The sequence below is a fragment of the Acanthisitta chloris genome, unplaced genomic scaffold (genome assembly GCF_000695815.1).
Source record: "Acanthisitta chloris isolate BGI_N310 unplaced genomic scaffold, ASM69581v1 scaffold476, whole genome shotgun sequence".
NCBI lineage: Eukaryota > Metazoa > Chordata > Aves > Passeriformes > Acanthisittidae > Acanthisitta > Acanthisitta chloris.
Window position 1 is genome coordinate 1 of NW_008676289.1, and position 25703 is coordinate 25703.

Consider the following 25703-nt stretch of genomic DNA (forward strand, 5'->3'; position numbering starts at 1 on the left):
TGCGGCGTCCGGGGGACGGGCTGCCCCTGCACCATCGCCCTCCTGCTAGACCTGTTGTCAGCTCACGCTGCAGGAGCCGCGCGCTCCCTGCCCAGCCCCTGGTAGCGCCGTGCTGCTGCTGCTGGCGGCTCTGCTGGACAAGGGATTATTTGTTGTGTTCCTTTCTTTTTTTCCTTTTTTTTTTTTTTTTTTCCTTTTTAAATCAAGTCTGGCTTCCCGTTTTTGGTCGCTGCAGTGGACAACGCTGCGTTTTCTCGCTCGAGCACAGTTTTTTATTTATTTTTTTTTTTCCTAGCGATGCGTTTAGAAATTTAATCAGCCTGTCGAAATTAGAAGGCGTTTTGTGGAACCGCAGGATTGTTTCAAATTCGGTCGAAAGGATACGAGTTCAGTTTTTCTGTTTTGTTTTTGTTCTTTATAATTAAAACAAGTGGATGCTGAGAAACGCGCAAAAAAAAATGGAGCAATTCTGTTGCAAAAGCACAGCACCAAGTGATCACATAGTGGTATCTCTCTGCGTTAGGAGAAGATGCAGCATAGTGTGGAATTGTCTTTTCATTCATTACGTATTTCTCAGGAGTCAGGTCTCTGTTAGCTCTTCATGTCTAATGTGAATGGTGGGTACCGAAAGTTAAGGGTTGGTTGTTGTTTTTTTTTTAATTGCTGTTTCTGGGCAAAGAAATTAGGTGAACAGAAGCCCGAATTTGTTCTTGTGCTTCAATTGTGAACCTGTGCAGCAAACTGTCTATAAGGGAGGAAAAAACCAAACCCAACAATGACTCTAGCAGTAAAAGGCTTAACTGCATTTAGTCATCATCGGCACAGAACCAAAAATGGAGTATCTTCAGGCAAGGTCTCTATAAAAATGGGTGTGTCCAGGAGGCACAGTGACCCTCCGAGTGTGGTTATAGTTCATCCTGACACATCAGGCTGGCTCAGCTGGTCCATATATGTTGCCCAGTACTGCCCATGCCAGATAAGGCAGAATGATTTTCTCCCAAAATAAGATGACCTACCATAAGCTTAATTTTAGTCATTTTATGCTAGTCTGTCTAGTTCTTGTTCTTCAGTTAATCCTGCCAGAACAGAGCTGTCCATTCAGATCTAGTGCCTGGGAAGTGCTCCGAAATGCCGAGGGTAACAGCATTGCCTGCTCTGCCATTTGCTGATGGCTCCCGACCAGGCAGTGTTAGTCAGCTCTGTGGAGGATCTCCCAAACTGGTTACTGTGTAGCAGCTAGGGCGGTAATGAAACGCCACCTCTAGAGGCTGCATGTGCCGCAGAAAGCGCCGCGCACATTGCAGCTCCCCTTCCTTCCGAAGAGGTTTAGATCCTTTGTCAGGGCCTCCGCACGCTCTGGGCGTGGGGGATGGGAGCTACTGCAGTGAAAACGAAAGTACTGCAACGTGAATCAGAGTGCCGTGGCAGAGCTGCGGTGGCATCACGGGAGGCTTTCGGATGGGTCTCGGCCCTAGTGAGGGGCATGTCAGACCTGCAGTACAGGCGTGTTGCAGTCAGCGTTTAGCCGTTTGATTCTGAGGTCGCGTTGCGTTGCTGAAGTTGCGTGGTCACACGTGTGGGGCACGGTTATCTAGCTCAAATTCGGGACAAAGAACGGCAGGAAGGCGCCTCGAGGAAGGCCACGGTGGCCTGTACCTCGTGTGCGTGGTTGCAGGCGATAGCCCTCCACCTGGGTGGCATGGGAGGCAGCGCTCTGGCAAGGCTTGCTGGCTCCGCCTTTTGCTGCTGTTGCGCAGCAGTCCCTGCAGAGCCCAGCACTGCAGAGTACAGATGGTGTTTGTTCAACCTTGCCCCACCTCCTCGCTTATCTTTCAACTGCTGTGTATATATCAGCGGCTCCTAATAAGCTTTGTGCTCCTCTCAAACACTGTACCTCTTACCAGGTACTGTCAGAGCTTACCCAAATTCGTGGTTAGCGGCTGTAGGATGTTTTAAGTTGCTGGAAGAGTTAGAGATGAAGAGTTTGGGAACACTTAACAGCTTAAACACTGCTTAATGTCATGTCTTCATATAAAACTGTTTATATAAAGTGGTATGTGACTCAACTTGGTAACCCGTAAGTATTGACCTAAATAAACTAGGTTCTTGCTGCTTGAATCTGATCTACAGCTTTCCCTGGATATAAATGCCTTGGAGAAATGTGGCAGATTGTTCTCTCTTCAGCAATAAAAATGTAAATAGAATGCAAAGGTATGAGTCTGTCTGTGCTAATGATATGCTCCAGACAAGCGAGAATCTGTTAGGCTAAGTGACCAGCAGTATACTTCCATCCCAAAGCCTAGTGTTGAATTAGTGATGTTCTCAGCAGTGTTGCTGCTACCCTAGCCTACCTCATTTTTTTTAAAACAAAAAGTGGAACCTGGTCTGGAATACTTGCCTACAGCAGCTGAAATTTGAAAAAGTGGGATCTGTAGCTGCAGGATACCCATTTGCTGCTGGTTTAGAAGTTCCTCAGTAGGATGGTCTTGATTTTTTTTTTTTAAAGCAGGTGAGCCCCAGGCAGTCTGAGAAATCATTGATTGAGGCCTTCATCTTGGGCTGTTGGTGTGCTGTATGCAGCAGTATAGCTCCTGTATGGTTGCTTGAGCAGCTCCCTTCACTTCTGTTCTGGGAGGAATAACCAGAAGCTGGTGACTTCTAAGTTTGTATGCAATTCAAATTGAAATTAGTAGAGTAAGAATTGGCAGATGGTGTATATATTTTTCTAAGCCTTCCCTTGGCAGATGGCCAGCGACACCTTGGTGGGCACAGCTAATGACTGAACATTTTTCTGACAGTACTGCAGTAGTTATAAGAAGGTTGCTGCTGAAATGGTCAGTAGGAGCAAAGCTGAACAAGCAGTGTTGAACTGAGGTGGTGCGTGTCTTCTGTATTTTAAAGTGGGTTTTTTGACTCTTCAGTGGGGTGCTATGAAGAGTTCTTCAGACTTCCCTGGAGGCCTTGTTACTGCAACTGAATTGAAAGTATCCAGAATTCATCTGAAGAATCACCTGACATGAGACCCTAGGGGGAGTGTTTCTACAGTCCTCAACCCACCTTTGTGCTCTTTTAAGAGCAAAGTCTGTTTTGGGTTTGGCCTCAGACTGAGGGATTTGGTTTATTGCTGTTCGATTCAAAGTTGAGTTGATTCACATCTGTTTGGTGATAGAGGAAAATAAAGTATAAACTGTTGCTTACCCAGGGGATAGAGAAGTTACCTCTTAGACCACAGAATCTCTCTCTAGTGGCCCTACATTATACTAGTTGGGTCTGTAGACAATAGTCTGAAAAAGCTAGGCAGCTCTGTCACTGAAATGACCAGTGTGGGCTGAAGCCGGTGTCCTGGTTTTTTACAGTCAGGTCTTAGACATGAAGCTTCGAGTTAATCAAGGGATGATTTAATTCTCGCAGTGTGTATTTTTCTAGTTACAGCATTGTGACTTAGCAGAAGACACTAGTCTCCTTAAATTTGGGATTTGGGGGTTACTGCTGCTTTACTGAGGCCTAAAGTGTTCAGTGTTGAAGCTGAGGCTGGTGTTATTACCAGTAGTGTGCTGTGTATAAATGAGTTTTTAAAACCAGTCTAGAGGGACCTGTGTGCCTTGAGCTTGCTGGTGTTGCTTGGGCAATTGATTGATACATGTGGTAATTTGTTGCTTAAGTGTATTGTATATTGCAGAGTCCGGCAATGAGGACAGGCTGCCAGTTCTTACTTAGCAAGCAATCCTGATGACTTTTGAGCTGTATTAGAACTGTTTCAGAATGCTGCAGATAAGTTCTGAAGAGCAGCTCAGCTACCATATTCAGAGGCCTCTACAAGTCTGTCTTATTTTGCCTTGAACTTCTGCTGCAACTGTAATCATATTCTCTTCTATTGCAGGCTGATCAACTGACAGAAGAGCAGATTGCAGGTGAGGTTTTTATGTGCTCTATTGCTGCTGCTCCTCCTTGACCTTGCACATCTCTTAATCCAGTGACAGTCTGTGTTACACAAGATATTTAGTGTTCTTGGACACTGAGGTAGCATGGTGGAATATTTTGTCAGCTAAGTTTTAAAGGCTTATTGACAGTAAAAGCACCATGGATATAATGAATGTGTAGTTAAACAGTCCTCACAGCTTTACTCGCTACTAGACTTGGGGGTTTTTTCCCCTCATGAATACAGAAAAGTCCCAAATGCAAACTGAAAGGGGGGAGGGGAGCACCCGTGCCCAACAGCAAATCTCTGGTGAAGGCTTGGAATCTGCAGTGCTTTTCTAACAGAAGGCAAAAATAATTTACTTTGCTGTTTCCTGTCAGCAGAGATGTTTCAGTGACTCTTGTTGATGACAGCAGAGACTGGTCTCATGATGACAACTCTTGATATTCCATATTTGGAACTACATTGTGTACTTGGGCTCAAGTGTTGTCTGTACTGTTCTGATGGCCTGGCACTTGCTCTGAAATGCTTAAATAAATACGCATCTCTTATATCTTGGTATTAGCCCCCTAAAAATGGTTTCTGTGCTCTGACAGCTGCCTTCCAATGGCTAAAACTTCTGGTTATTGTCTCCCACTCGTGCAGGCTGCACAAACTTGTACCTGTCTCATTACTCTCTGTAGTCTGATTTTTAACTTTGGTAATTGATGTAACTTAAAGCTGGTAATGCAGACTTCAGCTTTGCCACAGACATTCAAAAACTTAAGGGTTTTGACCTGACAAGTGTATAGCATTAATACCAGAAAGTCTTAGTGTGCATAACCGTCGTGCAGAGTTATTTAAGTAGATCTAGGGTTCTGCTGATCTAATAGTACCAGGACAAGCATACAAGTAACAGCCTCCAAGAGATGCTACTACTTAACTGTGGTGTAGTTCTTGTAGACACTGTATTAAACAGAAGTGTTATAATGAGCTGGTTTGTTTTTACCATAATTGCCAAATTTGAAGTGTAAGAACATTCTTCTGTAGCTTTTAGACTTTAGAAGCTTGCTTTTGCTCAAAGGAGACTAATTATGGTTTTGTGGAAAGTCCTTAGTCTATTTACTCGTTGCCATGGTACTGTCTTACGAGTAAGCACAAGCCAAATTTAGTTCAACTCAAGATTATTTTTTTCTGGAACTGGCCTGTGTATCCTGAGGGGTTTGTGATCAGTTTAGTTGGAGCAGGCTTTATCAGTTGTCACTGCTGTCTTTTCAATAATGGTTCATTGTTCCAGTTCTTAACTGCAGAAGCTGTATTAGTTGATGTAGCTGATTATGGAGTATAAACAGGAAGCTTATTAACATTACCTTGGGATTAGTGTATGTTTTCACTATTCAGTAATGATAGTACAGTCCTTGAAGCCAAAAGTGAGTATTAATAAGCTTGTCATACTGGAATAGAGGTTTTCATCTTCATGGAAAGGATAAAAGTAAGCTTAGTGTTAGTATGCAGTGTAGAATGCCACTTCAGCTTCATTTTGTTTCATGAAGCAAACATGTTTGCAAGTAAACCATAAACCTCAGATAGGAAGACATGAACCCACTGCTGGTGTGTTAGGGAACCATCCTCAGGACTGCTTAGGGTTGCAGCTCACTAAGCAGCCAGCTTAGCTTTGCTGAAGGCCAGTGTCTTGCATGGAAAGACTTGCAGGTACAGTTTGTGTTTCACAGAGACTGACTGCAAAAGCTTGAGCCCACTGCAGTTTTAATTGAGCTTCTCTGAGGATTCCTAGCTTTTGATCTGCAGGCAGACAGAAGGAAATGGAACTGCAAGGTAGAGATGACATTCCCTTTCTTAAATAGAAGGCCAGACTACTTCAAGCAGCCACTTCTCCAGGGTTTAGAACAAAATCTTTCACCTCTGCTGTGGTGCACCAGAATGCAGTTGTTAAAGATTCCAGATGCTATTTCCTATGGAAATCATTGGTCACATAGGACTGAAGTGTGTTGTCAGTGTAGGTAGGGGTGAAAGACTGATTTTGTTTGAAAGCTGTGTAGGTACAGACTGTGAATGCTGGCTGCAGGTTCCTTCAGTAGGATGTGCAGTCACATGGATATTCTTTTGATTAAGTGTTGTATTGAACAGGTGTATAGATCAGGGCTACTTGATAGGGGTGGTTGGGTGGGGGATCAGTCTGAAGATGCTTTTGTCCCAAAGCCAGCTGGTCTGCTGAGCTATCTTTCCTTCCACTAGACTTCAGAGTTCTAAATGGGCTCTGTGAACAAGTAGGCCTATGTATGGTGTTGGTTACATCTTGTTCACTTTGTGCTGTGGTTCTCTGTTGGGGATCTGACCACAGCAGTTACTTAAAATTTATTTCAGAGTGGAAATAGTCGTGTTGTGCTCCTGGTAGCTGTGAAGAGAACAATTGACATTTTGCTGTAAAAGTTCCAGACATAGCTGGCTAAACTGTGTGAGAGTGGGAAGGGTAGTCCTGGCTCACTGAACATATTAAGCCTGCTACTTCATGTGGAAAGGTGATCTGGTGCAGAGATGCCTCAGAAGCTATGGTTAAAAGAATGTTTTCAGTTAGGGTGTTGGAGTTCACATTTTGTTGGAGTAGCCTTTCTGTCATGGAGTCCAGCGAAGTAGTCTTTCTCCTGCTGCAGGATGCTTTTCAGAAGGAAGGAAAGGCTGAAACTTTGTAGGCTTACAAGTCTTGGCATTTGCAGTCCGATATGGAGACGTGTGGAACAGAGGGACTTTGCTTTACATGCTGCATGGTGCACAGGGTGTTCAAGAGTATGAGATGTGTTTTATAACGTTATGTTGCAGGAAACCAGAACTGAGTTGCTCACTCAGCTTCAGTATTTCATAGCTGCCTTTGCAAGCCACTGCTGCAAATCCTCCAAAGCTCAGCTGGGCGGTTCTTGTTCTGCTCTAAACTGTATCTGCATAGGCTGTTATTGCTTTGTTTTAAGTACTAGAACGGTTTCCTAGAAGTGGTTAAAGAGGTATTTTAATTGTATTTCTAACTTGATTCAGCATTTCAAACAGGAATATGTTGCTGGTCTTTGACTTGCTTTATTTTCTTGATGGTTATAATTTATAGCTGGTTGCTTCTTGGCCTGCAGCATCTTTGAGTAAAAGAAGGGTAGAGTTGTCCTTTGAGTGGTTCATTTCAAGTGTTCAGAATATACCACCGAAAGGCCCATGCTGTAGAAAGCAAGTCTTTCGATTTTGTGTAAAAATTAAGTATTATCTTCTCTAAGCAGGGTCGGAGCAGTACTGTGAAATGGGCTTTTCGTGTTTGGGTTAGTGATGGTTGACCTTCATGCGGAGGATGAAGTTGTTAACAGCTAAGCATCAAATAACAGTTGAGTATTTGACTCTTGATGAAGATTCAAGGTTTTCCTTTTGAGGTCATTCCTGATAGACTATGGACTTGTTGTAGTAAGCTTGACCCAAAAGCCCTTTTGTCCCCTGGTGTGAAACTTTAGTCCTAATAACCCTATTTTTTGCCTCCAAGGTAACTGAAACCAGCCCCAAAGACTGTTTGGAAGTGACTGTAGGTAGGGGTTATAGCTGCCTGTGTGGGTAGGCTTCTTTCTACTTTGGGATTGTACAGTACTGGCTTGAAACTGTTTCATCTCATCCTGTGGTAGCCTTGTTCCAGTACTTACGGGCTAAACAGTGGGAGTTGGCTTTTGGAACTCTTCAAACTGTTAGGTATAGAAGAGTGGGGTTTTTTACTGGATGGGACTTAACCATGGCTCTGGTATTACAGCTGCATTCAGGAATTATAAAAAGCCTATTTTTGTAGTTGCATTTTTGATGCTTGCCAACTTGTACTCACATCAAGTGTTTCAGAGTATGAAATGGATGAAGTAAATTTCATGTGGGTCATGTGAAAACACAACTTTTGCTGTGACTAGTTCTGGGAAACTCACCATCTGGAAAGCTGGCTGCTTGGGAATGTTAAAAAAACCCAATTCTTGGAAGTGTTTCTGATACAGGAGTACCCTTGAGCTGACAAGCTGTGCATAGGCATGATCTCAGGTGCTTTGAAAGCTGTATAAGGATCTGAACTCTGCAAGAGAGTAGATAAGATTTCCATGTGTAAGTGTCATGTGTATTGAGCTACTGCAGTCCAGTGAGCCTAGTTTAGGGTCTGTGGCCAAAGACAAACAGATGGCATGGATTAAAACCAGCTCCATTTTTGGACTGGACAATTAAACATGTTATGCTTGTATTAATATTCCTGGCTACAATACAGCCATTGTAGGGGGTTAAGAGGTAGTGTTGCAACACAGCTAAGCAGTCTTAGAACTACTCAGAAATATTTCTGTGAGGGCTGTTTCAGGATACAGTAGGGTCAAAGCAATTTTTCTAAGCAGCTTTTCAGAAACGAAGACTCAGTGACTTTGCTCCGTGAACAACTAACTAGTAACATATACTGTTCAGACTTCTCTGTCCAGCAAAGTGGCTTATAATGAGAAACTTGTTTTTAGTTTGGTATGATTATACCTTTTTCCATTGACTCATCTCTTCCATTAGTAATAGAAGTGCTATTAAGCTGTAGCATTTGTATTTTAAGTATCTTTTTTTTTACTTTCTCCAAGTAATACCATACTTTGGTTTGACTTAGTTTCAACCAAGGATGTGGATCAGTCTAGTTACAGATGGCTATTTCAGCTCTGTATTGGGAGTCATCATTCAAGATAGATAGTAAGATATCTGAGTACTTCTGAAATGGATGACCCTCTGTCTTAATTTAGGTCAAAAAGTGGTTGATTCATAGACTGGTGGGTGGTTTTTCAGATGCTGGTGCCTTCCATATTGGCATTGCTATTACAGCAGGCTGTGCAGTCTACCAACATCATCTTAAAAGAATGAAACAGTTTTGTGACTTAGAACAATAAGCAGTGAATTCTTACACCATTAAGTTAACATTTCAAAGCTGAAGGGATAACTCTTTTTTTGGTTGTACAGAATTCAAAGAAGCTTTTTCACTATTTGACAAGGATGGTGATGGTACTATAACTACGAAGGAGTTGGGGACAGTGATGAGATCGCTTGGCCAAAACCCCACAGAAGCAGAGCTACAGGATATGATCAATGAAGTAGATGCTGATGGTAAGACTTTACTAATAAGTAACATAATAAAGTATCTAAAACATGTTTTTCTAACAAAGTAATTATCTTTCAGGCAATGGCACAATTGACTTTCCAGAGTTTCTGACAATGATGGCAAGAAAAATGAAAGACACAGATAGTGAAGAAGAAATTAGAGAAGCTTTCCGTGTGTTCGACAAGGTACTAAAATGTTTACATTACATATTTCTGTTGCAAACACTCAGTCTGACTTGTAAGGTGCTTCCTCATGGAACTGAGGGGTATCTGCAGTCTTGTCATCTGGAATCTGTAGGTTGGCCAGTCACCCTGTAGTTCAGTTTGTGATACTGTACGTGTAAGTCAGATGAGGTGTCAGGACAGTAGCAGGTGACACTATTAAGGTGCCGCTTGCTGTGATACTAATATACTTGTATGTGACCGGCGAGGAAATAGTTGAAGTATTTAAAATCTTCCACATAGTCTTTGCAAAGTAAATTGGTAAAGGAGTATGAAGTTACTCAGCTTGCTTAAGAAGCATCTTTGAACTGTTAGGAAGTACCTTGGGGATGGGGAGGAAAGAGTCAGTTGAGTTCGTATATACTAGTTCTGCAATATTTGGTGTACCAACTGGCATGAAATGTGTAAAAGTGGTTTTTGAAGGTCTTGTGGCTTATTGGCCTGTTTCACAGGAGTCAAGCACAAAGATAAGTATCTTTTCTTAGAAAACAGCCATTTGAGCCAGTCATTTTGTAGGCATTGCATCACCTAAGGTTGCAAAAGGTGCTGGTTGTGCTGTCAGTGGTACAAAAATGTGTCAGAATAGGACAGTCAGCGTAGACTGTATGGGATAAGTTCATCTGAAAATGTCTTTTTAAGACTAAGATATTGGGACAATGCTGAAGATGCGCTTAGAGCCCTCATTTGCCTTGTGCAAATGCTAGTGGTCAAAGCTGTGTTAACTTAATGTTCAGTTTGCTCTGCAGTGTTCTTCACTTAAGAGTTAAGTCACTAGGCCTTAGGCAAGTCTATTCCAGTCTTCCTTTTTTCCCTCCCCAGGATGGTAACGGTTACATTAGTGCTGCAGAACTCCGTCATGTGATGACAAATCTGGGGGAGAAGCTAACAGATGAAGAAGTTGATGAAATGATTAGGGAAGCAGACATTGATGGTGATGGTCAAGTAAACTATGAAGGTAAGGAGTTGTTCACTGATTCTTTGTGTAGCACTTTTCATGCTGGTGCCTGTGTGGGTGCTGATAGCCACAGCAAGTTGAAATGGGGCGGTGTTCAGGCAAGTTCATCTGAACACATAGTGTTCCTTTAATGTTCAATTAGTATGTACATTGTGTACCTCTAAATGGGTTTCAGTGTTACTACTGCCTTTGTGCCAAAGGCAAGAAAGGACTATTGAAGTGTGCAGTGTAAGAATTAACTTCCTAAATCTAATGATGTCTAATGACCACTAGACTAAGCAAACTATCAGAGATGTTCACATACTGTTCATACTGTTCTGTTCAGTATTCTGTTCACTAATGAATGTTGATCTGACTGTAGCAAGTGACTCATTTGTCATTAATGCTTTTAAAATTACTTTCTAATCAAAGGAAAAAGCTTCTAAAATAGGCAGAAATTTCAAGACCTTTAGAGGACCTCTTAAGTACATTTATTTCACACAAATCAGCTGCAGCAGTAACTAATTTCTATATTATCTTTTCTTCCTGGAATTGAAACTTAAGTCATACAAGCAGAAGTTCTTTCAGACAGTTGTTTGCAGCTCAGATGCACTAGGGTTGTTTTCATTTTAACTTGTCAACAAGTTGTAGAACTAGGGTATTTTCAGATAATACCATACTGTTCCTGAGGTGTAGTGCCTTCCCTCTAAGGGCTTATTGGTTGTGGCCTAAGGATGAGCACATCTAAGTGAAAAGCCGTTTTCGTTTACAAGGCTGCTGCTTCATCACTATGCCTAGGGATGGGGGACTGGCACTAGAGAGGGTCTGCATTCCTCTTGTTTCCAGTTGCTCTTCTGCAACTTGTGCAACCAGTTAACTCCTTTTAGGCTCCTGGTTTCTTTTCATTATTGTACCTGAAACTGTTTCAGCAGGGCAGATGAATCCTCTTTTGTGGGTTCTAACTTGGAGTGTGCTGTGAATAAGCATTGAATCAGTTGCTTAAAGCCTGCCAAACAAAACAGTGAGACTTAAGCTATTCTGCTTTAAAAAAAAATAAAAATAATTCAAACCAACACAGTGTGTTGCCTGTGCACCTACTTATCCGATTGTCCCTTCAGCTTGATTTCTACTGATCTCTTGGTCATTCTTGGATATCTTGTCCCCATCTGGAAGTCAGTGGGCATGAGGACCCTGTAATGTTTTATTTTGGGAGCAAGGCTGCTCTCCAGTTCACTAAGGGGCCAGCTTTTATAGAAACAGGAGAGGCCTTTTGCCACTAAAAAGAGGGTTTCAGGTGGGATTGATGGAAAAAGGGACTGTCTTGAAGGTACAGTTCTGAACGTAACTGTAAACAGTTTTGAAACGAAGTTCAGCACTAGTAGGGTAGGTCACTTCTCAGATCTTGTAATTCAGATTTTTTTTTTCTCGAAATAACTCATGCAATTCTTTCCTTTTACAGAGTTTGTACAAATGATGACAGCGAAGTGAAGACGTTGTACAGAATGTGTTAAATTTCTTGTACAAAATTGTTTATTTGCCTTTTCTCTGTTTGTAACTTATCTGTAAAAGGTTTTTCCCTTACTGTCAAAAGAATATGCATGTATAGTAATTAGAAGGCCATTCCTCCATGTTTTTCTCCTTTATCTTACTGTCATTGTTCTGATTTTTGGAAAATTGATCTAAGTAACAAATGTTGCATGTGGCTTACTCTGGATATTTAAGCCCTTCTGCACATCTAAAGTTAGATGGAGTTGGTTAACTGAGGGAACATCTGGATTGTCTATTAAAAAAAAGTAGCTTTTTTTAGGAGACTTAGGTATGACTGGTGTAACAAGTTACATAAAGTAAGCTAGGGTTTACTATGCATTAGCAATTCCTTAGTTAAGGCAACATGCTCCAGTACAAAAGAGTTTATTCCCCTTTCTGTGATGGAGGATAAGGACTCTTGCAGCTAACTGCAAGATCAAACCGTGTGAACAGAATATACACGCATGGCTAATGCACTGTAAAAATCATTCTCCTAGCTTACTTCACAGTAACTTGTTTGTGGCCATACCTGTAACATGTTGTTGAAATGTGGAGTCTTAACGTTGTGGACGATTGACAGTCAACAATATGAAACTTAAGTTGCACTAATGCAAAACGGGTGATTTTATCCAGGTACTCGTACACAAGTTTTTTTTGTACTGCTGGTCCTGTACCAGAAAACATTTTCTCCTCTTGTTACTATGCTTTTTAAACTTTGTTTTAGCCACTTATTTTCAGAAAAATCTGCTTATGGCACGATTTGCCTCAAATCCATTCCAAGTTGTATATTTGTTTTCCAATAAAAAATTACAATTTACCCATACTGTTTCAATGTATCCTTGAATTATTTACAGGAATTGTTCAATGCAGTTGCTGCTCTGTGTTTCAGTATGTAGCAGTTTGGTTTGCTTATGCAATGGATTGGCTGTCTTAAAAATAGCTTGGAAGGTGAAAACTTAGTCCTTAAACTCTGGCCCTTAATAGTATTGTTGACTTGAAGAAGCTTTCTTACTAGTAGTTTAAAATGTATTTTACAGTCTTGTGTGGAGCTTGGTGCTTCAATAAACTTACCGTAGTGACTGGCTATGCCCACTATCTGTAGACATTGTGAACTGGATGTTGACCTAGTTCAATAGTTGACCTAAAATTAAAATTCCTTGTTCAGACAACTAAACCTGTTTGCTTTCTTTTAATTATTTTGGAGTTTTATTCCCTGTCAGCTGTTACATTGGGGTAACTTAGTGTCACACTTGGGCTTTTCTGAAACTGCCATGTCTGAGTTGCCATTCAGCATGCAGCCAGCTCAAAGTACAGAAGAGAAACATTCTCTTACTCATCTGTTAATGAGCATGATTGTGCTTCTAGCACTAGCTTTTTGTCAAGGTTTAAATAACTTTTAAAAAGCAGAAAACAAACCTGGGTTTGACCAAGGACAAATCCAAGAACTCTATAAAGAATGCCAGAGGCTGCTGGTGTCCCTTTTGCCTCCAGTCTCCCAGCAAGAACTGACTTTGACCTTGCATATGCTATATGGTTATTTGGGGCATTCTGGTGGCCTTTAAACAAAGCATTGACCCCTGCATCTAGTTACCCTCACTGGTCCCAGCAGAGCACTTGCCTAATGATTTAAAACAGTTTTGTTCGTATTTGTTGTATTTATAATTGCAGTGAACGTGTAGAATTAGGACAGCTGTGCATTCTGAATTCAGGAACATTTAATGGAATGTTTATGGTCACTGATCTTAAAGCTCTGCTCACTAAGGGCTGTGAACAGCTGTATTGGTTTTCCAGAGGAGACTCATCAAAAGTGATTAGATGTCAGCGTCAGAGTTCTGTAGAACCATTGTTTTGTGCACTGGCAGTTTGATTCAGGAAGCTTATGCAGTCTAAATTTTCTAGCAGTTAGGGTTTGCCTTCTACTGAATAAGTGACCAAACCAACATTTCCTGTCCAGTCTTCATCCTGTGGCCTAACAGCCTGGGGACAAGACACGGGTGCTTAAACTGGCACAGGATGAGAATTTGACAGACCCATCAGGACAAACACTCTGAATTTCTGGAGTATTGGAGGCTTTATTTTTAGAGGTAAGTAATGCAAACAGGAGTCTGACAATTTGGTTTTGCTGGTCTGGTGTATTTCAGTAGCCTGGGGAATCACACTTCAACTCATACAAGTCATCTGCTACAGCTCAGCATGTGTGTGGTGGAAGCATCTTAAGATAAAATGGAGAGGGCCCTCTCAGCTTTGGAAGACTGCCTTGGCCAAGATAACTGCCTTTTGTAACATGGATGGGTGAAAAAGGTGTGAGGAGGCCACCCTTCGTTTACTGTCACTTCAGCTGCTCTGCTGGGAGTGTTTTAGTCCCAGGAATCAAAGCTGCTAGCTTTGTTTAGTGTGTGTTCATGTTGCTGTTACGTAAATGAAGTGCCTGATTTCTAGGTAGGTAGTGAAGCCTTGTGTACATAATTCTTTCACTGCAGAATGGGAGTGGTAGATTTCAGTACTTTCTGCTAATGGAAGAATGTCTTCTGAGGTCCAGCTGGTAAAAAACTGTGGTGGAAGCTAAATGGCATTGGTCAAGAGCCTTTTGGCTGAAGTGTGTTTGCAGGTGCTTTTGTAATTTGAGACAGGTAACACTTGGGTCATTCTAGGCAGATTTCTGTGTATGTAGGAACACTGAATTTTCAAGTTCAGCTTCTGATAGCTTTTCAAGTGTGTAGTATCTTGCATTCTATCAGCAAAACAAAAAACCTCCATGGCACAACAGTGCAGTAAAACAGCTGCTGGTGGTTTGTGCTAAATAAGGCAGTGAGGTGAGAGGTCTCAGGCCTCAAGACCTGCTGATCCCTTCATGTGTAGGACTTAAAGGGAGGTCTCATTGATCTGTGGGAGGGAATGAAGACAGACAGATTAATCTCAGTAGCACCCACTGGCAGGACATCTGGCAATGGGCACAAATGTAGAAATAGTAAATTCTGTATGAACAGAAGGAAACACTTGGTTTTACCACCCTCTTAATAAAAAAGGTGACGGAGTCTCTGAAAATTGAGAACCTGGCTGTTGAGGTGCTGGGCAAGTGGCTCTAGCAGGTCCTGCTTTAAGCAGGGAGTTGGACTAGGTGATCTCAGGAGGTTTGTGCTAAGCTAAATGATTCTCTGAAGTGACCCAGCTAGCTTGCTGGGCTTACCATTGTGTCCAATCCTGCCTTCATACTCCTTCCAGTGAAGGAAATGTGCAATTGTTTGCTACAGTCTGGTAAGTTTGAGTATGTCTGTAACTCATACTAGTAGTGTTAGGAGTCACCAGGCAGGACTAAGACACTACCCTCAAGGTTGTGAGTTGTCCTGAAGAAAAAGATTTCCCTAATCAGTTGTAGCTGTGGAGTTTTGAAGGGGAAAAAAAAAGATTTCCCTTATCACTTGTAGCTGTGGAGTTTTGAAGGGGAAACACATGGCTGGGTGAGGAATTGTACCTGGTAAGCTTGCAGCCTGTTAAGAGCTAATTAATGACAGCTAATGGCTAAAGGTGAAGGTAAGTGAGGATTAAGGGCCTGCTGATAAGATCAGTCTTATTATTTGAGGGAGACAATAGCTCAGAATGTAGTTGAGCATGTAATGCAGGAGTGCAGCTGATGGACCCACTGTAGGCAAGGCATACTGGGCGTTTTGTCTTTTGGCCAACTCCGAAATTGTTTCCTAACAACCTGGACACAGTGAGTAGCAAAATGACAGCTTGCTTGTATTTGTGTGTATCACTTCCATAATGTGTTCATTGGACAGTGCCTCAGTCCAGTTAAGAGAAAAGCTTGTGTTAAACTGGTTTACTAGCTGTTGAGTAAGTAAGGGGAGTTCCCATACCTCAGGATTAATCTCATTGCCAGCCATTTCCAGCGGGGTGGGTGAGACATACTAGAGACACTTCAAAATGTCTCCTCAAAATACTATGTTTAAAAATGGCTTTTCCATTGAAGTCTTTGTGCTGTAATGGACACAAGGAAGTTTAATTTGGTCTGTCAACTGATAGACTTTTCAGCTAAGAATGTTCAGCTCAGCAAAACTTCTGTAAAAACAAATCTTGAGAAGTAATCTTTTTTTTTCCAAGAGAGAATAGTAGCTATTTGAGATGACAATGTGTAAGAATATACTGGGTGTGCAGTCTGAGTATAAAAGAAAAATGTCATGTTCAGCCAAAAGGGGCAATTCTGAAAAAGCTTAGGCACTGCATATTGAATCTATGCTTAACAGAACCTTGGAAGGGAGATGAAATATCTTTGGGAGAGAGAGAAACCTGATGGAGAACTTGTTAGAGTGAACATGTAACATCTCTTGGTTATCTCTTTACTACTTACATCTGCCTTTATCATTAGTACAGATTTGTGATTGGAATGAGAACCATCTTGCATTCAGTTTGTGGTTTTGATAAAAGTTCTGTCCTGCAAGAAGTGTCACAGCTTGTTAGGTTATCTATTTACTCTCTTTTTCAAGAGCTGAGTTTTTGATAGCTGTGGATACACTAAGGAGAAAAAAAAAAAGGATTTCTAGAACTTACACTAAGTTTGCAAAGGAAAGATAGGAAGAAAATATTGGAGTCAGGATGGGGACCTTAATTTTCCAGTGTCCCGTAAGGGGAAGTCTGATGTCATAGTGTGATCTTCAGATGATGTAAATGGCAGTTTGTATTTGAAATTGATGACTCCTTCTAGCTGAACCTTAGAAAAATACTTCCTATGGCTTTTTCAGTATGAACTATGGAGAAGAGTGCATTTATTTTAGCATCAGTCCTGAGATACTGTTCAAAAAATTGTGCAAAGATCTAGTCAACTGGGACACCTTCAGATCTAGAAGATTTGGTAAAGATGACTTTAATGGTAATAGCCTAAAGATGAGGCATATTCCCTGCAAAACTCCGGTTGGATGATGTGCCACAATAACTCTTGATAGCATTATTGAGAGTTTCAGAAGGCTGTTTAAGAATGTGTCTGCTTGTTAATAGCAACACCCTGGAGTGTCCCTGCCTTGCTCCTGCAGAGTGGTCTCAAATGGCAAGGGTGGTAGCTGGGTTTGATAAATTTCTAGTGGCCCCCACAGCTGCAACAGAGTATTTAGATTGTTCCAAATGCAGAATCCTCATCTTGCAGATGAGACCTTTAGGTAGGCATGTACTTGCTCAGGAGTTCAACTTCCCTGCTAGTAAACCAGTACCTTTATCAGTAGTAACTGACACCTTGACTGGCAAACAATACCAGTGCTCTGTCCGGTCATTTCGGTACCCAGCCTGAGGTGCTGGCTGGTTCCCTGCGTGACAAGGCAACCCAGAGATAATACATGTATTTCACTCCTTCCAGGCCTGACAAGCTCCAGGCTTGGATTAGTCACTGAATGTGTTGTCCCAGCAGTACATCCCTGGTCCTGTGGTATCTTTGTAAAAGGCCCATGTTTTTTGGCAGCCAGAAAAATGCCACTAATGGCCCTTGAGAAGGAATTTCTGCTAGCTTTCTGTGTCTCCAGGATTGTAGAAAAGTTGTTTGTTTCTGGAGTGAGAGCTATTTCTTTTCATTATTTTTTTAAACTAAACTGAGGAGTTTTCACACTGCTAAAATACCCTACTATTCAAATAAAGGGGGGGGGGGGGGGAGGTTCCCCTCCTCCCAAGCTGTCATGAGTTGTGAAACAGATGATTCGCAACCCCAGGAAGGCTGTGGAGTTTCACAGTTCCCTCTGTTTCTAAGGTTTTTAAGCCTCTGACTGCTATAAAATAGGTTTGGATTTTTTTATTATTGAATAACCACTGTTTTTCTAGTATTAACTAAACCTGAGGCCTTCAGAAGACCTTTGAAGCTGCCTGTGTCTGAAGTGGAAGTGCAGAGTCTTTTGTTGCTGCCAAATCAAGTCACACAGACTAAGAAACTCATAATTCAAGGCCTCCACTAAAGCTCTGTGGTCAGTGTAGCCTTTATATTGAATCAAAGGGTCTTGAATATGCTTAAAATTAAAGCTCCTTAATGGATTAGGATGTGTGACAATTTTCAATACTTTGGAATTGATTCAGAAAGCAGTTGTAATATGCCATTAGAATTTTTCCTGTTTTTAAAGACGGTAGAATTAAGACACTGCCTAATTGATTTGCATTTCTTACTCTGAGACTGCTAGGCATTTTTCCATGGAATTAATATTGGCATTTATTTATACATATGTTGCACTTTAAAAGGCTGCCAAGATAAAAAGTATTAGAGGATTGTCTTCTGTTAACTCTCTCTGAGGAAGCCATCCCCACTAGGCAGATTAACAATCCAGTTTGCAAGATCATCTGAAAGCAAGAGCAAAGGAGCACTTTCAGCAGTTCTTCATGTTGTTTTAATCATTCATTATTCTACCAGTAGGACAAGTTTTCCTCATTTTTGAAATGGACTGTGATGCCCAGGCTAATCAAGCAGGGAAGTTATGCCTCTCTGCTGGCTTTTCCATCCTCTTCCACCCTCATGCTATAGCAGCATAACTGGATTGGTGCTGTGGAGGTTTTCTGCAGGCAGTGGCTTCCCTAAAAGCCTTTAAAATCCTGTTGTGGTTCTTTACTGGGCTTTGCAAGAAGTGCTACCAATTAATCTCCTTCTGGCAGCTTTTTCTTTTCCTTGAATTCGCCCATGTTCTACCTTTCCCTAAGGAAGCATTAGCTAAGGATACACATTTCCACATACGATGAAGAAATCTCCACGTGATCCAAGCTGGAGGTCCCTTGTAGAATGGCCCAAATTGTCATGCTGTAGATTCAGCATTTATCTGGCATGAATTACACGTGAGCATGGACTTTATTGCCAAGGTTCTGATAAATCCTCTTTGGCTACTGAAGGGAGGTATAAAATGCTTTTGCTGTTTTGCTTTTATTAAAGGCCAATCTTCACTTCTAAAGCAATGAAGTTGGGGAAAGTTGGGAGATAGTGGGCAAGTTTCATATCCGTGGTCCTTACTTTCTTGGCTGCCTCTGTCTAAAGAGAAATCTGCCTGCCATGTTAGCAGTTTAAAAATAATAAAAATCAGTCATTTGCTCATGTAGCAGATTGGAAGTATCTACATCAATCCTGAGACCTTATTCCTCATCTGCATCTGAGAGAAAAGTACCTCCTTGCAATCTGTCTGTCAAGTGTAGGCAAGCAGCTATTGAGGTAATCTGCTGAACAGTCCTTAAGCAAACTGGCAGTTTTCAGAGAACATCTGATGCAATTACATTTTATATCAGCAGCATGGGAAAGAGATTCAAATGTGTGTTTAATTCTTCAGCCCTCATCCAGCTTTCTCTTCTGCACCTAGCCAAAATGAGATGTTTTCACCAAAAATGCTGATGGTTGTATCTGTTCACTGGTAGCTTAGTAAGATGAAAGGAGTCATATAAATGATATCCTCCACTTGAGTTGTGCCTTGTTTCCTCAGAGGAGAGAGACAGACTCTACCTTGCCAATCATCCCAAATGGTGAAATTTCACTGCTCATGTAGTGTAACTCTGTGGAACACTCAAGCCTTTCCAGACAAGAGGCTTCTCTTAGCTTTTAAACAGGTCCATAGCTCTGGATTGTTTAGCTGTTTCAATGATTTTAATAAAAATCTATTTATCACTACATATATATTCATATCTATATATATCATTATATCTGTATATTCACTGATGAAACAATCAGGATGCAGTATCAATTTGTGCTTTCATCAGTCTTTGACTAACTTGTAATTAAAGACAAATTGAAATGAGAGTTTCCATTTCCATATGCCTTCAGGGAAACTCACCTGCTTAATCAGTCTGTCCTCAAGAAGCTCAGCTCAACAAGGGAAGCTCATGTGCATAGGGAGAGTATATCTCTGTGAACCAAAAGCTTGTATCATGCTCCCAAGAGTTTCTGCCTGCTTTCTTTGTATTTTTGGAGAGATGACATGGAAATGCTAGCAACATACTTGTTTAAAAACACCCCCAAGAAATCCCAGCACCTTATGTCTTAAAGACAAGGTAATCATTTATGTAGATATGTACATATGAGAGAGAAACAATAGCTGTAGCTCAGTTTCAGAGTGTGTGTGGGTGGAGGCTCTAGGGATTGTTATTTTGCAGCTAATACATAACCTGTAATGTTACTGCTTCATCTGAACTCTAAGATACATTCCTCAGAATATTTTGGTTTTGTGTTTTTACAGTTTTCATGTATAAGAAGTTGGGGAGGGAGGTTTAATTCCCCCAGGTCGACATTTGAGTGGTGTAGTTAAAGGTCCACATTTTTGCATATTTGTCCTATTTCCTCAGGTCTCACCACCAATTTCCCCTCTGTGGATACAAGCAATCCCAAAATAAACCTGCATTTTCAACTTCTGAGTTTTCTTTCTATGAAAAGCACAGCCACTGCTGCTCCTTTGTGCTCTTGGTCTTATTTTCTTTTCAAAATACAGAGCAGGTGTGTTTAATTGCTTGATGAACTCCAGCAATTCCGAACTTTTCTGGTCTACAGTCATTGTTGTGAGAACTTCATCTTGCCAACAAACAGAGGTGCTTTTAACTCCACCACTCAAAAGTTGTTTATCCTCATGGGCAGTACTTGTTGCCTTGAATCTCTCTGTGCTTGAAGTAGCATGGGGAACAGGAGGCTGTCCAGTGTGACAGGTACCCACCAACAAAGCTCTTTACCTCCTCAACAGGTTTTATCTCTTCAGTGAAGGTTAGAAGGCTGTTCAGGGCACCTACAGAAGACCATTGAACACAGCCTATGTAAATCTTTTCCCAGGCAGAAAACAGCCCCAGTTCTGATCCTTAACATACATTCTCATTCACTCATCATGGGGAGGGCCATCTCCTCCGCTAACTTGCAGCCACAAAGTAGATCCTAGCCAGGAAATTCTTTTCCAGGCTTACTTGTGCTTTGGCACAGCACAGCAATCTCAGTAATGTGGGGATGAAAACAAACAAAAGTGGCATATGAATTTTGAGCCATTCAGTCAAGCTACCCTGCAGCAATGAGTCTGACAGTCTCAGCTCAATTTAAATTAACTTACCGAAGAGGTTTTTGGATATGTGCCATTTACAATTCTTCCATTTTTGCTTGAAGACTTATGTATTTAATTTTTATCCTAAGGTGTTTATTTTTGCCCCAAACATCCTCTACCATACACAGCAGTTTTGTACAATTATTTAGTTATGAATAGTGTTTTAGGAAAGCATTGGAGCCTCAGCTTTGTGGGGAGATGAGCTTAAGCAAGATCAGAACCTGGAATGATACCTATGCAAAATGATGGGCCTTACTTGTGAGTCAGTTTCTACCTTCAGTTCCACCATATTGTTCTTCTCTGTCACGTGGAAGTCTGGGAAGGATGGTTAGCTTGAAGGTCCTACCATCTCCCTGTCTGTGCTGACTTTTCGTGGTATTTATACTACACCGGGACATTAAGCCCTCAGCTGTCTTCCAGCTCCCAAGTTTGCATGCAAGTAAGTAAATCAGATGAAAATTATGTCATAGGAAAACTGATTTATGTATTTCAACATCAAAGCACACCTGTGACTCCCATTTATATGCTTCAACTACAGGCCACTGAAGTCTCCTGTTAATGTCAGTGGTATCTGGATTAAACCTTCAGTCTTGACCATCTGTGGGTTAGGTCCCAATAAAGCATATTCTTAAGGATATGCTTAATTCTATCCTCATTTAATAAAGCAATTAAGTGTGTGATTAACTTGAGTAAGAGGTTGAAGCCTGTGCTGAAAGTCAAGCATGAACTTTGATGAACGGGGTCTTAAATAGTAATTTGCCTTGGAGGCTATCCCCATTCAGCATCTGAAAAACAGGGCTCTGCCTCTGCAGACACACAGCCCTGGTAGATATCACTGTGGATACAGATCTTTCAGACCAGAGCTGAACCATTTTGAAGAAAAACACTCTGGCTTGTTTGTGCCCTGTCATGTACGCAGGTCCCTCAATTTACAGTAGATTTGGTTACACTGCCTGAGGGCATTCATAATGAAAAACAGTTATTTTGAAGGAAAAACTGATAGAAGTGCTCGACCAAACAGAAACAGTGACAACAGTGTCTCAACTCGCTGTAATTGTTTCTTTTTCAAAGTCCAGGTGGTTTGTTTTTTTCTGCAGTCCAGAGGTTGCCCCTTTTTCACAGCACAGCTAGCAGAACAGAACCCATGGCCCACCTCAGCTGCTTTATTATCAGAGTCTGCTTCTTGCTTTAAACTGCCGGTGAAGTGAAACTTAAGCTAAACCAACAGACTTCACACTGGAGCTGTTGAGGCACTGATTATACTCGCTTGACTTCACCATCAGCATGACAAATATGGTATTAGTGACTCCTTAAATTATAGCAGAAAGGCATAATAAGCTTATCTATTAATACCCTAACAATCAACAGCAACTTCATCTCAGCTGGTGCGTGAGGTCCTCTTAGCCTCATGGTCTAGGCCTGTAGCTTTGGTATTCTGTGGCACTCTAGGGCATTGGGCTTTTAAGCACAGCTTGCAAAGAACTGTATTGCAGGAATTGTCTTTTCAATGGCAATGAGACAGCTGCTGGAAGAAAGGCAACACATCAGCTTGTGCACAGGATTTTGGCCAAAATGTCTTCAGGTGGCTACTAAAATACATCAGCTTTCTTATTGTGACTATTCAGTCTTGAAGTCCCTGTGTGGTATGCATAGTGAAAATAAATGTATGTTAACCATCCTCTGAAAAAATAGACAAGATAAACAGTGTTTTATTTCTTCCTTGTAAGGGTTTAAAAGAACCAAGATTATCTGCCAGATTTACAAGGAGGTGTATTTTGGCGGTGTGGCTAAAACGAATTCAGATTGTAGATGAGTCAAAGTATGAATATTTCTGCAGTTCAGTTGAAAACAGGAATGAGTGCATTGGATGCATATCATGTCTGTGTGGCAGAAAAAAAAAAAAAAAGATCTGTAAAATTTCTTCCTTGCTGCTTAAATTACAATTCCATAAAATTTAAAATGCCTTCAGCCCTTTCAGTATTGAGGCCAATTCTAATCTCTTCAGTAGTAGCATGACTTCTCTGGCCTCTGTAATACAATTCCTGATTTACTGCAAGAGATCAAGCTCAAGGCCACTGCAGCTCCATTTTACTTCTTCATTCAATATATTGTGTATGTTTTTTATTAAATTGTCAGCTATAGCTGCACAGGCAATACCAACCTGTGTAACTATACTTCCCATCTCTACGTTTGGCACTCCACTGAATTGCACCCTAGTGGTAATGCTCCCAGTAAAAAATAAAGAACCTCCCCAAAACCCCCAGTTTGATGTATTCTGACAGAAGAATGCTCAGGTTACCCTACCACTGGCGTATTATGGAAGGGGCAATCACTACAGACAGAGACTGGGATTTAACAGCTGCTGCCTTCAGTTTACCTGACTGAATTTACTAAATTGAAAATGCTAGTATTACTGCAGTCCCTTCTTCCAGCAGAACTAGATGATGGGCCATGTTGAGCAGCTGGAAAATGGCAGTGTCTCCAGTCATTACTATGCTTCACAAAATGGGCATCTGTCATGGCCCAAGTTAGGCACCTAAGGGAATCTCTACATGATCATCTCCGGGAAGGCTTAGGCCTTCTCTGCCCACATCCCAAGTAGGTGCATGCTCCAGACTGGAGAGAAGCCAAGCAGCCATGTTAGGGGGACAATAAGCATGAGTTAATATTCCTAGTCTCCCAGCAGGATCACTAGATCTGGTTTGGCACTTTACTAATGAGAACTATATTCCTGGCTCCGAGGGACTCATGTCCAGGAGATATAGCTAAGCAGAACCAGTGTGAGACATAGGTAGAATTGGTGGAAGAGATGGCCAAAATACTGCCTGACCAAGAGTCTCACCTCCCACACCCTAGTACGCTGTAGACTGTTAATCCAATTCCCAGGTGCTTAATTCCCCTCATTCACTTCATAGGGATGACAGGCATCTGTCTCAGCATTGTGAATGGCAGCATTTCATTTTGCTTTTAGGTATGGCATTATTAGCATTGCAACATCCAAGATGGCACTAAATATCAATGTGATATTTTGGATCTTCCCTGAGGACCAGAATTTGACTTTTTAAAAAATCCTGTTTTGTTAGGAAACATGTTCAGGGGTCTATTAATCTCCCTACAGCTGACACTCAAGGCCGTTTATGCAGCAATTTGTTGCAACACCACTAAACCTGGCACTTTAATTATGGGATGCCAGTTCTTGCTTCTCTGTTGTGAAGTGAACATAGAGTCATCAGTCGTTTCTATTTTTGCATGAAAATGATTCATAATGTAGAATGTACTGTACTACAAAAGGGATGGAAGAAAATAGTTCCATGATACATGTTGGGAGACAGAAGCAATGGCTTGCTGCTGTGATTCACGCTTGCACTGCCCAGGCATTCCAAAAATGGCTTTCTTCACAATTAGACACAAAATCTGTAAACCATAAAAGGAAAACCATTGGTCTAACAGCAAGTGATTCCGGCTGGCTGCTTGAAATAAAGGGAGATGATCATCCACGGAGCGGGTAAATGTCAGAACTTACTGGACCTCTTCTCCTAGTTATCTTCATAATCAGACAGCCCAAACTGGCAGTCTTTGCTCTGAAACTGAAAAGACTTACCGTGCTTCAAAAATCAATATGGTCCGATGAGAACTGATGCCTGATATTTATTAATGGTTTGTCTATGGCATCAGTGCCCTATATACAGCCATTTGTTCAGGACACAGGCACATAAGGGATGATGAACTGCAGTCCTACTCCCCTGGGCAGCTGAGGGGCTGCTGCCCACGTATTCCCTGTGGAACAGACTTGGCAGAAAGAAGGCAGTGAGTAGGCTGAGCCCTGGCAGATTGCTCTTCCCCCAGCACAACCAAAAAGTGAAAACAACACTGCTGAGAGCATTCAGCTGGATGTCAGCTGAAATATGAAAATGTGGGTGTTGCTTCCCTCAACAAGTCTGCATTTTTGGGACCTCCTCAAGCTTGGCATAACCAGGTATGTCTCAAGGACAACATGCTCCTTCCAAGGCTTTTTATGAGGTCTGAGGATCTGTTGTCTTTGACTAGGAGAAGTTTACTGTAACAAGACAGTGAACTCTAGCTACAGCCAATGACTCCTCTCTTACATTTTATAAGCAGAATATTTATTAACACATGCCTCCTGATAGCCTCTGACATGTACTTGGGAATGACTCTGGGAAAATATATATACACAACTATAACCTCAGAAGCAAGGGCAATATATTACAGCTGCTAATTCACTTTTTAAAACCAGAATCAGCAGTGACAATGCCTGTGTGCATTTGCCCTGTGCCTGTCAGGAATTCATACCTAACTCAGCCATGGTCTTGGCTGTATTTCTCACAGCAAGCAGAGAGGCCCTTTTACCTTTTGAGGTTGAGTCTATTTGCTGATCAACAGTCTTAAGGTACCAGTAATTTCTAGATATCTGATGGAAATGAGAAAAGGATTTTTTTAATCCTGTAAAGTGAATTATCTGTGCCTCGTCACATGTAGTTCTAGAAGGAATAGTAACCTTAAGAAAAAAATAAAAACATCACTACAGTTCTTCAGTGTTTATTTGAAAGTATAGCAAAGGATTGTATTAATAGCAATTGTCATGGGACAGAGTTTCTCATTTAAGAAAATGCTACCCTTGTATTTGAAAATCCTTTAGGATCTCATTAACTGTTCCATGCCAGGTAACCTATTGTGCTAGAAGAGCCATTCTGAGTAAACAGCAACTTCATCTGAGTTACAGATACTGCTGTTATACAATAATTTGCAACTAATGATCTGTAACAGCCTTTAAAGCTGTACTTGCAGCCTTGGAATTTCAGCCTGAATTTGGTGTGCTTTATGAACAGACTGGAGCTGCTTGGCTGCTGATTTGGAGAACACCTTTACGCTTTCTGTTTATTTTGTTGTGTAGGTCTGTGCCAGAAATCATCTCGTTTGACCTCAAGCCAACAACTAGTTATAAATGGCATCTGTG

General features: G+C 41.4%; 1 protein-coding gene across 1 annotated transcript; it reads left to right on the forward strand.

The window, feature by feature from the left end:
- Positions 1-3880: 3880 nt before the first annotated feature.
- LOC103803500 (calmodulin) lies at positions 3881-12888 on the forward strand (the record flags this gene model as incomplete). The annotated part of the gene is made up of 5 exons (XM_009076059.1): positions 3881-3911; positions 8894-9037; positions 9111-9217; positions 10073-10208; positions 11647-12888. Coding segments are annotated over 5 exons (447 nt in total), but the record flags the coding sequence as incomplete, so codon positions are not given.
- Between the last annotated feature and the right edge of the window lie 12815 nt (positions 12889-25703).